At 45.1% G+C, this 13,935-nt stretch overlaps 2 protein-coding genes across 5 annotated transcripts in view; one reads left to right on the top strand and one right to left on the bottom strand.

Annotated features, from left to right (window-relative positions):
* The window catches only part of FBXO38 (F-box protein 38), a 73,121-nt gene extending 61,664 nt beyond the window's left edge, over nucleotides 1–11,457 (top strand). For 3 of the 4 annotated variants that reach the window (XM_038772229.1, XM_038772228.1, XM_038772230.1), the window contains 7 exons: nucleotides 2,753–2,853; nucleotides 4,466–4,568; nucleotides 5,846–6,012; nucleotides 7,658–7,803; nucleotides 8,557–8,660; nucleotides 9,021–9,134; nucleotides 10,504–11,457. In XM_038772229.1, the coding sequence (XP_038628157.1) occupies nucleotides 2,753–2,853; nucleotides 4,466–4,568; nucleotides 5,846–6,012; nucleotides 7,658–7,803; nucleotides 8,557–8,660; nucleotides 9,021–9,134; nucleotides 10,504–10,682 (914 nt within the window). In that variant the 3' untranslated portion in view covers nucleotides 10,683–11,457. Of the gene's footprint in view, nucleotides 1–2,752; nucleotides 2,854–4,465; nucleotides 4,569–5,845; nucleotides 6,013–7,657; nucleotides 7,804–8,556; nucleotides 8,661–9,020; nucleotides 9,135–10,503 lie in introns of those variants that run through there. The other variant, XM_038772231.1, reaches the window with a different exon arrangement.
* The window catches only part of HTR4 (5-hydroxytryptamine receptor 4), a 384,896-nt gene continuing 382,108 nt past the window's right edge, over nucleotides 11,148–13,935 (bottom strand). The window contains exon 8 of the mRNA XM_038772232.1: nucleotides 11,148–11,225. Coding sequence (XP_038628160.1) covers nucleotides 11,216–11,225 — 10 coding nt within the window. The 3' untranslated portion in view covers nucleotides 11,148–11,215. The remainder of the gene's footprint in view (nucleotides 11,226–13,935) is intronic.

The following is a 13,935-nucleotide window of genomic DNA, read 5'->3' as shown; positions in this document are numbered from 1 at the left end:
CCTCCCCAGTGCTTAGAACAGTGCTTGGCACATAGTAGGTGCTTAAGAAATGCCATCATTATATTGAAGGCACATCTCCTCCAAGAAGCTTTCCCTAATTCCTCTTTTCCTTTTCTTCCACTCCCTTTTGCATCGCCCTGACTTTCTCTCTTTATTCATCCCCCCTTCCCGGCCCCGTAGCGCTTATGTACATATCTGTCATTTATTTATATTAATGTCTGTCTCCCCCTCTAGACTGCAAATCTCACTGTGGACAGGGAATGTGTCTGTTATATTGTACTCTCCCAAGTACTTAATACAGCGCTCTGCACACAGGAAGCGCTCAACAAATATGATTGATTGTAGTAGGAGTGATGGTATTTATTGAGTGTTTACTGTGTGGCGAGCACTGTACTAAGCACTGAGGAAAATCACAGCTGAGAAGAGACCTGGTGTCTAGTCTCCTGTTAGCCAAGGTTAAAAGAGACCAGAGTTGCCAATCCAGAGCCTGATCACTTTAAGGAGGCCTTTTTCAGCAGTTGTTGCCTGCCAAGTTGTCAAGTAAAAATGAGAAAGGAGAACCATAAGAAGACAGTTTAAAGATATCACGATGGAGTCAGGACTTGGGTTGTAATCCCAGCTCTGTCACTTGCCTGCTGGGTGACCTTGGGCAAGACACTCAACTTCTCTGTGCCTCAGTTACCTCATCTGTAAAATGGGGATTAAGACTGCACCTTTTGTGGGACCTGGACTGTGTCCAACTCATTACCTTGTAACTACCCCAGTGCTTAGAATAGTGCTTAGCATATAGTAAGTGCTAAACACATACCATAACAAAAAAAATTGGCATACCTGTGGATTCTTATAGACAACAGCAAAAGGAAGAAATTGGTAGTTTTTAAAGAATAGAGGCTTTGGATTATTTTTAGTGTAAAGTATAGTAGGTTCTGTCTTGTCAACCACAACCTAGAGAAGCAGCGTGGCTAAGTGGATAGAGTCTGGTCCTGGGACTCAGAATGGCCTAGGTTCTAATCCCGGCTCTGCCACTTGTCTGCCGTGTGACCTTGGGCAAGTCACTTATCTTCTCTGTGCCTCAGTTACCTTATTTGTAAAATGGGTTGAAGACCATGAGCTCCTTGTGGGACGTGGATTGAGTCCAACCTGATTAGGTCGTCTCTACCCCCAGCATTTCATACAGTGCCTTGCATACGGTAAGTGCTTCATATCGTAAAAGGAGGCGGGTGGGGTAGAGGGAGACGGGAAACCAGTGATTGAGGACACCAGGGAAATTGGTGAGTCTAGGGCTGGAAATCAGGAAGCAGCCTGTCTCAGTGGAAAGAACCCAGGCTTTGGAGTCACAGGTCATGGGTTCAAATCCCGGCCCCACCAATTGTCAGCTGTGTGTCTTTGGGCAAGTCACTTAACTTCTCTGGACCTCAGTTCCCTCATCTGTAAAATGGGGATTGACTGTGAGCCCCCTGTGGGACAACCTGATCACCTTGTAACCTCCCCAGCACTTAGAACAGTGCTTGCACATAGTAAGCATTTAATAAATGCCATTTTTATTATGAAGACAGTTGGGAAGGGCTGGATATATATATATATATATATATATATATATATATATATATATATATATACGTGCCTTTGAGGGAAAGAACCCAGCACAATTTGCTGCACTAGTGGGTAGCTAGATGAAAAGGAGGAAACGGAGCTATGGACCATTTATTTAGCGTTTCCCCCCACCTCCCGCTGAGAAATGGGGTAGGCGTTCTCTGAATTATCAGGAATTGAATAAGCGTGTACCCAAATAGAGCTCTTATTGGGTGGAAATGGTGGTTCAGCCATCCAAGGGGTCTGTCTGTGATAGTGGTACCAAAGGCTAATTGAAGGAGCGGTGTGACACACACCTTGATGTCCGAACACATGGTTGAGATCACTTTCCTACACCCCTTACCGTTCCCTCAAATAACGCACCGTGGATCTCTCACTTATGAGTTTATCCAACCTTTTCTTGATCCTGTTGGTCTTCTGTGTCTGCACAACTATCTGATGACGCGAAACGATTTTTCCTTTGGTTGGATTTGAACTTGGAGCCACCTTGGGTTGCCAGTACATGAATCCTGGCCCTGAGGATTTTAAAGAACGATTCCACGTTAAGCTACCCACGCCGGTTGTGATTTCGTCGACTTCCATCATGCCTTTCAGCTCTGGGCTCTCAAACTGAGGAATTTTCATCTTTATGCCTTTGTCTCCCTGATTACCTTGCTTCCCCTTCTCTAGCTCTGTTAAATCCTTTCCTACAAGCTGGTGACCAGAATCGCATGTGACATTCCACAAGTGAATATGCCCTACCTTTATGGATTGATCTGAATCACCATATCTGAGGCCAAAACTCATGTATTGAAACGACGTTTTTAACTGAGAAGCAGTGTGGCCTAATGAAAAGAGTTGAGAGTCAGGGGACCTGGGTTCTAATCCTGGCTCTGCCACTTGCTTTTTATGTGACCTAAGGAAAGTTACTTAACTTCTCTGTGCTTCATTTTCTTCATCTGCCTGTTCTCCCTCCTTTGACTATGAGCTTCATGTGAGACAAGGGACTATGTCCAACCTGATTATCTTGTACCTACCCCCAGGACTTACTTAGTACAGTGCTTGGTGTATAGTGAGAATTCAACAAATTCCACAAGTATTATTGTTATCATCATCGTTGTTGTTGTCAATATCGTCATCATCGGTAATAATTGTTAATTTTGTTATTACCCATGCCCAGAGGTTAGCAAGCCAAAACCACGCCACATACTGAAGCGGAAACGGACAGCCGACAAGTCCACCAGCACCAGCGATCCCGTCATTGAGGATGACCATGTGCAGGTAACACCCTTTTCTCCGTCCTAGCCTCCAATTTGAGGGCTTTCCTTGAGCAATCAACAATATAGGTTCGTTTCTGAGGAACGGGTCTGCCGACTCTGTTGTATCGTACTCTCCCCGGCACTTAGTACTGTGCTCTCCACAGAGTGAGTGCTCAATAAGTATCATGTGGGACATGGACTGTGTCCCAGCTAATTAACTTGTATTTACCTCTTCGAGGTCATGGGTTCTAATTCCGTCGTCGTCGTCACTTGTCTGCCCTGTGACCTTGGACAAGTCACTCACTTCTCTGGGCCTCAGTTACCTCATCTGTAAAATGGGGTTCGAGACTGAGAGTCCCACGTGGGACAGGGACTGTTTCCAACCCGATTTACTTGTATCCACTCCAGCTCTTGGTACAGCGCCTAGCGCATAGTAAACAGTTAACAAATACCGAGAAGCAGAATTGCTTAGTGGAAAGAGCCCGGGCTTGGGAGTCAGGGGTTGTGGGTTCTAATCCCGGCTCTGCCATTTATCAGCTGTGTGACTTTGGGCAAGTCACTTAACTTCTCTGTGCCTCTGTTACTTCTTCTGTAAAATGGGGATTAAAACTGTGAGCCCCGTGTGGGACAAACTGATTACATTGTATCTACCCCAGCACTTAAAACAGTGCTTGCACATAGTAAGCGCTTAACAAATACCATTATCATTATTATTATTATTATAGCTAGAGCAGGGTCACATAATACGATCATTATTATTATTACCACCTCAGAACTTAGTACAGTGCCTGGCACATAGTAAGTGCTTAACAAATGCTATTTAAAAAGTATGATTGATGAATTGCTTTTTGACTGGCTCTTCTGGTCACAATATTTCTTTTCATCTAGGAGGAAGGCACCAAATTCCTTAGTTTAATTGTCTCCTTGGGCCCTTTTCTGCTCTCCCTTCTGCCTCCTTGGGGAGCAATCTGGAAGTCTGGAGGCCAGTAGAAGCAGAAGGGAAAAGGAGAAATAAAGTCTTGGGTCTGGGCAGATTGGGCAATCAATGCCTGAACTTTCAGAAGGTCACTTAAATTACCTGAGGACTTTAAAAGACAAATGAAAAAGAAAAAAACAAAAAATCACTTGGAGTAATGCCAGTTACTGTGGTTGTCGCTCTCTGGTATTTTTAGAGTCTTTTGGAAATATAGCAATGCCCATAATAAATTGGCAGTAGTAATAATTGTAGTATTTGTTAAACGTTTATCTTGTTCCAAGCACTGTGCTAAGGCTGGGGTTAATTAAGTTAATCAGGGCCCACATGGGGCTCACAATCTAAGTAGGAGGGAGAACAGGTATTGAATCCCCATTTTGCAGATGAGGGAACTGAGGAACAGAGAAGTTATTTCATTCAGTCATATTCATTGATCACTTATTGTTTACGGGGTGCTGTATTAAGCACTTGGGAGAGGACAATTCAACAATAAACAGACACACAAGGTCACACAGCAGTTACATGGTGTAGTGGGGATTAGAACCCAGGTCCTCTGACTCCCAGGCATGTGCTCTTTCCATCAGGCTTCTCTTTATTTAATGTCAACCCCAGCCCCTCTCTCTCTTTGCCTTTTGTCATATCGGCTTTTCTCCTTCCGTAGGTTCTCATCTTGAAATCCAAAAATCTCGTGGGGATCACACTGACCAACTGCGGTATAACAGACCTAGTACTGAAAGATTGCCCCAAGATGATGTTCATTCACGGTATGTGTTTTGGTCTTAGAAAACTAAAGCATACCTCTCCTTTTTCATGTTTTGTGATTTCTTTCTCCATCCAAATGATTAGTGTGAATATCACCTGCCACAGAGTATTTGAAGGAGTGGTAGAAACTTGTATTTAATCAGTGAAATTGAAGGTTTACTAAGGAATTGGGGCAAGTTATAGAATTGGAGCAGTGAACAGTTGACCAAACTAGGTACTTCCATCTAAATTTTGCTCCGATAATCTAGATTCCATTCCTCTTAGGGAGGAGATTATTCTACATTCTAGTTGGCTCTTTTCCCGGCAGTTATTTTATAATTTGTCTAACCAGGCTATCGTTCCTCATCGTTTCCTTAGGGACCATCTGAAAGAGTGATTCATTGAGGTTTACACTTTTCAGAAAAGTAGGTGTGTCCTCACTCCTCTAATCCTAACTTTTTTCTGTATTCAGTTGTGCCTCCTAATTCCTTTCCATCCCTTTGGCCCTTACTATAACTCTCAGATGTAGGCCCATTTCATATTAATGCATTGGGCTATCGGATAATACCTGCAACATGTTCATAAGTAACTGGGATCATGTCCTTGCTCTGAATTTGATAAATCCACTACTTGATGAAGAGGGAGTAAGAAAGCATTAAGCAGACATCTGGAAAACAAATGAATTCTTTCAGTTCTGAAGGTTTTTTTACGTATGTCAGAAGAAAACATCTCCAGTAAACACACAGCATTGTAAATAGATGAGTATAACGTGAAGTCTGATCTTCCTTAGACATTCAGATGTTTTCATTTGGTGTTCCATCGGTGTGAAAGGTTTTTAGAGGCGCAGACTATCTGAAAGTGTGCTTTTCAGGACCGTACTGTTGGCTTTTTTTATTATTATTATTTTCGGTGCTCACGTCGTTGCCAGGGAAGAAAAGAGGCAGGTTTTGAATGAACTCTCTTTCTGGCCATTATCCAAGAAGTTGTATAAACTGAGAATGAGTCCGATTGGCCCCCGGGTTTGCTGTGGGCAATGATAGCTTCACTCACACCCTCGCTACAGGTGGAAGCGGCTTGGGGCTGGCGGCAGGTCAGTTGATCCCCGTACAGGCATTGGAATATCAGTTTTCCTGCCAACTGAGCAAGTGCAACTCGAATAATCGGTCTTCCCTGGTACAACTCCAGCTCCAACAGCATACCTTATGGAGGCTTGGCCAGCCCTTGAAAGGAAATTTTTAATGCGCTTTTCATTGCTCCATCATTGCTGCCTAAATAGTGTGGTTTGCTTCCCCTTTCGCAGCTACACGATGTCGCGTGTTGAAGCACTTAAAAGTAGAGAATGCTCCGATTGTAAATCGATTTGACTATGCTCAGTGCAAGAAGTTAAATATGGATCAAGTGCTAGATCAGATTTTGAGGATGCCGCCCGAGAGGAACCGGATCATATACCTTCGTCCAATGCAGCAGGTATCTCCCCCTGCTCCCATGGAAAAGTCTCATTTATGCTACTTTTTCCACACCTGATGCTTTGTTTTGACTCTTCATCTTCTTTCTTCGTCAGTCCGAGGTAGGGGGTGGATTTGGGGGGTTTTTTTGTTGTTGTTTATTGCTAATGGTATGTCAGTTCTATGCGCCAGGTGCTGTACTAAGTGTTGGGGTGGAAACAAGCTGATCAGGATGGATCGAGACCAGGTTCCACATGGGACTCACAGTCTTAATCCCCATTTTGCCCGTGAGGGAACCGAGGCCCGGAGAAGTGAATTGATTACAGAAGCGGCATGACTTAGTGAAAAGAGCACGGGCTTGGGAGTCAGAGGATGTGGGTTCTAGTCCCCGCTCCACCCCATCTGCTGTGTGACCTTGGGTGAGCCACTTAATCTCTCTGTGCCTCAGTTACCTCATCTGTAAAATGGAGATTGACTGAGAGCCCCATGTGAGACAACCTCATTACCTTGTCTCTATCTCAGTGCTTAGAACAGTGCTTGGCACATAGTAAGTGCTTAACAAATATAATAATAATAATAATAATATAATTATTATTATTATTGTTTGCCCAAGGTCACACAGCCGACAAGTGGCGCATCTGGGATTAGAACACAGGCTCAAAACGGGACCAGGAGAACCTCCCAGATCCTTCCTCCGTAAAGCTTTCCCAGCCAGGTTCTCCAAAGCACTTTCAAATTAGTATTTGTTGGGTTCATTAACCAGCTGCTTAGGGAGCTAAATGAACGTCACAATTCTTCCTCTTATAAGGAAACACGCTGTAAAAATATGCTCCGGAATCTATCGTCTTCTAGGATGAAAATGTTAAGAAAGCCCTAGAGCAATGTTAAATAAAGCTTTTTACGTTTTTATGAGAGCTCCGTGGAAAGGTTAACATTTGCCAGTACCTGCTAGGAAGGAACTCGGTGTATGTCGTGGGCGGGGACGATGGTAAATATATGTTTATTATGAGAGGGTTTTTGGCTTTTGTTTGAAAATAAAATGCTCTCTGTCTTAAGCGGTTTCAGAGATGGTGTTCTTGAAGATCCTAGGGAAGTAGCCATCTTTCAGTGTCCTTCTTCTTTCGTAGCAGTCGATACAGAGTACTCAATCCTGTTGGGGTGCTGTTGTCAGTACTGTTATATAATGGGGAGCCTGTCTTACAACTCTGTTGTATTCTCTCCCAAGGGCGTAGTACGGTGCTCTGCACACAGTAAGTGCTCAAGAAGTACCATTGAGGGTGATAAAGTTGGATGGGCAGGTCAGAATAAGGACGCCAAATGGACCAAAAGGGTTTGAGAGCCATGGTGATTTGAGAGAGACCCAAGAGGCAGACATTAGGGAGACTTATAAAGCTAGACTTACTAAGTAGAGAGGTGTTTGCAGGGAGTGATTATGGGATGAAAAACCAGAGGTTGGAGAAGTTTGCAGGCAGAAGAGGTGTTTGGAAATCTCAAGAGTCCAGGAGACTTGCAGACCTAGGAGACTATTTAGAGAGCAGAGTTGACCAAGTTTACTTCTGTCAGACAGCCCCGTGGGGAAACCTTTCAGGACATGGTGAATTTCTGCTTCGTCGGATCCGCCTTGGACAGTTTTTGATCGCGACCCCTCTGTCCCTACCTTTTCTCAGGTCGATACCCTGACTTTGGAGCAGAAGATATTTAGTGGCCCCTATCCTTATCACATCTGCATAATCCACGAATTCAGCAACCCTCCCAATGTCCGGAACAAGGTGCGCATTCGCAGCTGGATGGACACAATAGCAAACATTAATCAGTGAGTACCCCTCTGCCCAGAGAAGAACCCTAAAGGCCCATCCAGTCGGTGCCACATATGCCCGTCCAGAACTGAACTTCCGTGGGCCCTGGCGTTCCGACGTCGATTCCTTCCAAAATGCAGTAGGTCCCGTTTGCTGTCGTTACCTGCCGACTGACACGAGCAATTACCCGGTACGGGGTGAAAATGACATGTGAAACAGACCAGGAATAAGTGAATCCCTTAAGCCGGGCCTGAGGGTCCCACTAAGTGATAAACTCATTATGGGAAGGGAATCTGTCTGATTATGCTTATATTGTTCTCTCCCAAGTGCTTAGTACAGCGGTTCTGCACACAGTAAGCGCTCAATCAACATGATCGAATGAATGAAGGACAGCAAAAAAGCCCGGAAAACAGGAAACGTGATGATTACTTAAAAATTAAGTCCCTCTAATTCCTTGTGCTTTAATCCCTTAATGGGTAAGGGATGCGGAAGAAGCTCTTATATCTTAGAGTTATGATGACGTGCCTTACGCAAAGCCAGAAAATTGGTTCGGAAGGCAGATTTCTTGCTGATCTCTTCTGTGCTTCACGCCTGCCCTTGAGAGCCATGAGATTGTTTGCTAAATGGGCATTTATCTAGAATGGGGTAAGCCGAGTTCAAAGGACTAGTCCTTAAATCATAAGGCAACATTATGACGGTCTGTCCCCCCCTCCATGCCCCGCGATGCTCCCATTACTGTAATCGATATCTTCTCTTCCCTGTACTTCCAGAGAGCTCATAAAGTACGAGTTCTTCCCTGAAGCCACACGGAGTGAGGGAGACCTGAAAAAGTATACCAAGTACCCTTGGGGAAGAGATATTTATACATTAGAAGGTGAGCGTTTATGAAGAGCTGGGAGGCCAGACTGGCAGCCAAAGCAAATTACATTTATTTCCTTGAAGGTCCGACTGAAGGGAGAGATTTTTAAAGGTCAGGTGGGGTTCTATATAGCCAAAAACCGAAGGTGATCTTTGAAATGCCAAGACGTTGGATTGGCTTGAGAATTGTTGTCAAGAGTGGGGAGTAACCAGTGCCGAGGGGCTTTTCCAAAACATCTATTGCTGCAGTCCCCGAGGCCGAGGGACCCAGTGGGTCTGCTTGGTTGGATGGGATGTGTGACTGGGCCCTGAGGGGGGGAAAAATGGTCTTCACGTTGCCTGGGTCTATGGTCTCATGTCTGTACCTTTGTTTTAGGTGTGGTGGATGGAGCCCCCTATTCCATGATCACGGATTTTCCCTGGCTGAGATCACTGCGGACAGCAGAACCCAACAGCTACGCGAGATACGATTTTGAGGATGATGAGAGAAGTAATTACCATTGGGCCATGCTCTGGTTTATCTAGGGGGAATTCTGTAGCTCTCTTACCTCTGAGATTTTCGTTTTAGGCTTTCAGGAAACTAATCTCCAAGGTGTCTTTACAAAAATGAGCCTTTAAAAAAAAAAATAAAACCCAAACAACAAAAAAACCAGGAAATTTTAAATTGCGTTCAAAAAGATAAAATCTCTGAAATATTAGGAAACTGACTGATCCCTGAAATTAAATAATAATAATAATGATGGTATTTATTAGGCGCTTAGTATGTGCCAAACACTGTTCTGAGTGCTGAGATACAAGGTTATCAGGTTGTCCCAGGTGGGGCTCAGTCTTAATCCCCATTTTACAGATGAGGTAACTGAGACACGGAAAAGCGAAGTGACTTGCCCAGTCACACAGCTGACGAGTGGCAGAGGCAGGATTAGAACTCAAGATCTCTAACTCCCAAGCCCTTTCCACTAAGCCATGCTGCTTCAACTGCTCTGCTCTGAGCTAGATTTTCTCCTAATATAAATTTTTGATTGTGGCTAGACCTGCTGTTTGAGAAAATGTTGCACGCCAATGCGTTGTTTGGCGAAGTATTTTAGAAATTGTTTTTATATTTTTTCTCAAATGATTTTGTATGTTTTATCTCCAGTATTTAATGCATGTTGTCTCTTAGTGTATACAGTTTATAGGCACTGGCTAGAATGCAGAAGCTTGATGTAAGATGCTGGAAATAGGAATATACTTGTTTGGAGAATAGCCTCGGTTCACTGGACACATGCTGGACTTTTTCCCCAGTGTGAATCTGCTCCTCTAGCTGTAGTTCTTTCAAAATCTCCCTCTAATAAAGCGAGGCAGAGTGACATTTGGGGTCCACATGATTGCTCTGCACATTGAGAAGCAGCATGGCTCAGTGGAAGGAGCCCGGGCTTTGGAGTCAGGGGTCATGGGTTCAAATCCCGGCTCCGCCAGTGGTCAGCTGTGCGACTTCGGGCAAGTCACTTCACTTCTCTGTGCCTCAGTTCCCTCATCTGGAAAATGGGGCTGTGAGCCCCCCGTGGGACAACCTGATCACCTTGTTACCTCCCCAGCGCTTAGAACAGTGCTTTGCACATGCCATCATTATTATTATTATAGTAAGCACTCAGTAAATACCTTCGATCGATTGAAGCCAGCAAACAAACCTCTAACGATGCATACTTTCACCTTTCACGTTTTGCTTGTCTTTTATAATACAGCGTCATCAGAAAACAGATACATCTAGATGTATAATATGAAACCACCAACTGCTCTTGAGTCGGGGGGCGGGGGGAGGCGTTAAGCTTCAGAGCGATCAAAGCCTCCGTGCCCCCCACCTTCCTTTCCTTTGTCCTCAGCCACTATCTACGCTCCGCGGCGGAAAGGACAGCTGTCTGCCGACATCTGCATGGAGACGATAGGCGAGGAGATCTCAGAGTTGCGTCAGATGAAGAAAGGCGTGTTCCAGCGAGTGGTGGCTATCTTCATCCACTACTGCGACGTCAACGGGGAGCCCGTGGAGGATGACTACATCTGATCGGGTCTTTCGGTTGGACTGCCAGTCCCGCCCTCGCTCTCCAGTTGTCCCCTCTGACAGCAAACAGGCAAGGACCCGTCAGCTCCCTTCGTGCACTGCAAAGTCGGGGGCCGCGCCAGGCCCTGGCTCGCTTCGGTGTAGAGTATGTAGTAAATGTATAAGGAACCTGAAAATTGTATACAAAGATTTGTACATAGCGGAAATATACAAAAAAAAAAAAGAGAGAGAGAGAGAAGCTTCCTGAAGCTGAGACTTTATATCATATGTTTATACAGTTTAATTTAAAAATCCATTTTAATGAAGGCAGGTAATTTGGAAGCGTGGAAGCGATTCTTTGTGTTTCTCGGCTCATCGAGTTCAGAACCTTTCTTTGTGTTTGGTACCAAACGAAGTCCCATTGGCTGTGTTCAGAGAACCATCGGCGTCTCCTGAAATCTGTGCCTTTTTCTTCTTGAGCATCTGAGTCCAGTTCGAGTAAATTTGTTGAACACAGTTTGTGTCTTGTGTGTAATTTTTTTAAAAAGAAATGCCAACTAAGGGATGCTGCAAAATAAAACAACAGAATCTGAGAGGATAGAACAATGTGTCTTCTGTACAAAATTGTAATTACTATTTTTTTTAACAAGCATAACAATTTCCACATTTCTTAAAATTAAGACAAAAAGCTTATGGATGGAAATTCCATGGGTTTGGAAAAAAAAATGAATTCCAAAGCATTTTCTAGTTATTTATTTCCACATTCAATGGTGTATCTGTTTTATCTTGGAATATGAAAATAAACCTTTATTACAAACTGTTTTCGCCTGCCTTAAACCCGAAGCCCTCTTTCCGAAGGGTAACAGCAACCGGTGCGTGGAAAAACGGCGGAGGGCTCCGACATTGAACCTTGACTGGATCGCAGTCCGACCCTCATCTGGCTTTAGGATTCAGGTAAAAGGGGAAGAGCTGGGGTAGACCTTTCAGAAAGGGCTAAGCTAGACCATCCAGGAGAAAAGCGATTCTAGTAAGCGCTTGTGATGCTGCGAGAGAATTCACAGGTGGGAAATAGGCATGGTCTATTGATGTAAGATGCTGGAAATAAGGAATATACTTGTTTGGAGAATAGCCTCGGTTCACTGGACACATGCTGGACTTTTTCCCCAGGGTGAATCTGCTCCTCTAGCTGTAGTTCTTTCAAAATCTCCCTCTAATGAAGAGAGGCAGAGTGACATTTGGGGTCCACATGATTGCTCCGCACATTGAGAAGCAGCGTGGCTCAGTGGAAGGAGCACAGGCTTTGGAGTCAGGGGTCATGGGTTCAGATCCTCACGGAGGGCTCAGAATCCAAGAGCCTTTGATATTTAGCGATCGTTATTTACTTGGCAAAGTCTAGAGTGGTCCCGGCCCCTTAGCCACTCGATTCCATCCAATTTGGACATACTGCTGAGGTCGATTGTCCCTGCTATGATCTCTCCCCTCCTGACGGGAGAAAATGTGACCCTTTCGGATAGAGCACGGGCCTTGGAATCAGAAGGACCTGGGTTCTAATCCCGGCTCCGCCCCTTGTTTGCTACGTGACCTTGAGCAAGATACAACTTCTCTGTACCTTGTTCCCTCATCTGTAAAATGGGGATTAAGACTGAGCCCCATGTGAGATGTGGACTGTGCCCAGTGTGATTAGGTTGTATCTACCCCAGTGCTTTGTACAGTACCTGACACATAGTAAGCACTTAACAAATACTATTTAAAAAAAAAAGGTGGGCGGGAGAGGCTATAGAAGCAGTCTTTAGGGCAACTGGCTCTAGTGCTCTGTTCTCTCTGCAGCTGCTTTCCATTTCCCGGATCTTGGCCCCCAGTAGAGGACAGGTCTTGGACGGGAAGAAAGGGGAAATACGTGGACTAGAGGAGATCCGTCTGTTCCAAAGCTGCCTTTCCAGTGTGGCTTCCCAGCTGTTTGGGAATTGTCCGATTCCCCAGGTATCTCCCCTGAGCTTTACGATGGCTCGGAGGTCCCCGAAGACTGCCCCTGGAGTTCAGGATGATCCTGGGCGTGCTACAAAAGTACCGGGATGGGAGGGATCTGGGGCTGGCACAGTTCCTGCTTTGGGAATACTGGGGTGGTTGTGGGGGATCCCAAAGGGTCCTAGCGTCTCCTCCCATCCCTCAATAACTGGATTATATTTCCCCAAGGCTACCTGGAGAAGCAGCGTGGCTCAGTGGAAAGAGCCTGGGCTTTGGAGTTAGAGGTCAGCTGTGTGACTTAGGGCAAGTCACTTCACTTCCCTGGGCCTCAGTTCCCTCATCTGTAAAATGGAGATGATGACCGTGAGCCCCCCATGGGACAGCCTGATCACCTTGTAACCTCCCCAGCGCTTAGAACAGTGCTTTGCACATAGTAAGTTCTTAATAAATGCCATTATTATTATTATTATTATTACCCGGAGCCCCCTTGTGATCCCAAAGAACCCCCAAACTAGCATGTCCTACTCCATCTCAGCGGCTGCTTGCTGGAGGATGAGGCTTTGAGTGCCTTTGGCAGCATGAGAGACTAGGTAACGTGGTTTTTCTTCTGTCTGCGTGGCTCTTACTGCGCTTCCTGGTTGGGAAGCTCTTGGCATTCTTCCCTACATTCCTCACCCTTTCACTTAAGGGGCCTGATTGTTTCCTGAGATCATAGAACCTAGACCGTAGGCTTTTCGGGGGCGGGGATCATATCTACCTATCATACTGTATTCTGAAGCGTTCAGTACAATGCCCTGCACGTAACGCTCAATAAATACCATTGATTGCTCGACTGTTTGACCCTTAACCCTGTATATTGTAGTCCAAAGAACAGACCGGAACTAAAGAGATGTGGGTCTTAACTGCACAATAAATCATCGGGTGAGGAATGCACACCTGTGTTTTGTCGTCCTCAGGACGGACGGGAGCAAGCCATGACTTTCCATGGTTGTCTTGTTTATTAATGGGTGGTGCCGTTGCCTACTGGAAAGAGCATAGGCCTGGGAGTTGGGCTCTGCACACAGTAAGCGCTCAATAAATACGATTGAATGAATGAATGAATAATCCCGGCTCTGCTACCCACCTGCTGTGTGACCTTGACCAAGTCACCTTCCCGGTGCTTTAGTTCCCTCATCTGCAGAATGGGGATTTATTCATTCGTTCAATCATATTTATTAAGCACTTACTATGTGCGGAGCACTGAGCGCTTGAGAAGCAGCGTGGCTCAGTGGAAAGAGCACGGGCTCTGGAGTCAGTGGTCATGGGTTCAAAT

The sequence above is a fragment of the Tachyglossus aculeatus genome, chromosome X1 (assembly GCF_015852505.1).
Source record: "Tachyglossus aculeatus isolate mTacAcu1 chromosome X1, mTacAcu1.pri, whole genome shotgun sequence".
Lineage (NCBI taxonomy): Eukaryota > Metazoa > Chordata > Mammalia > Monotremata > Tachyglossidae > Tachyglossus > Tachyglossus aculeatus.
Note: the sequence above shows the minus strand (reverse complement) of the source record. Positions and strands in the feature narration are given on the sequence as shown.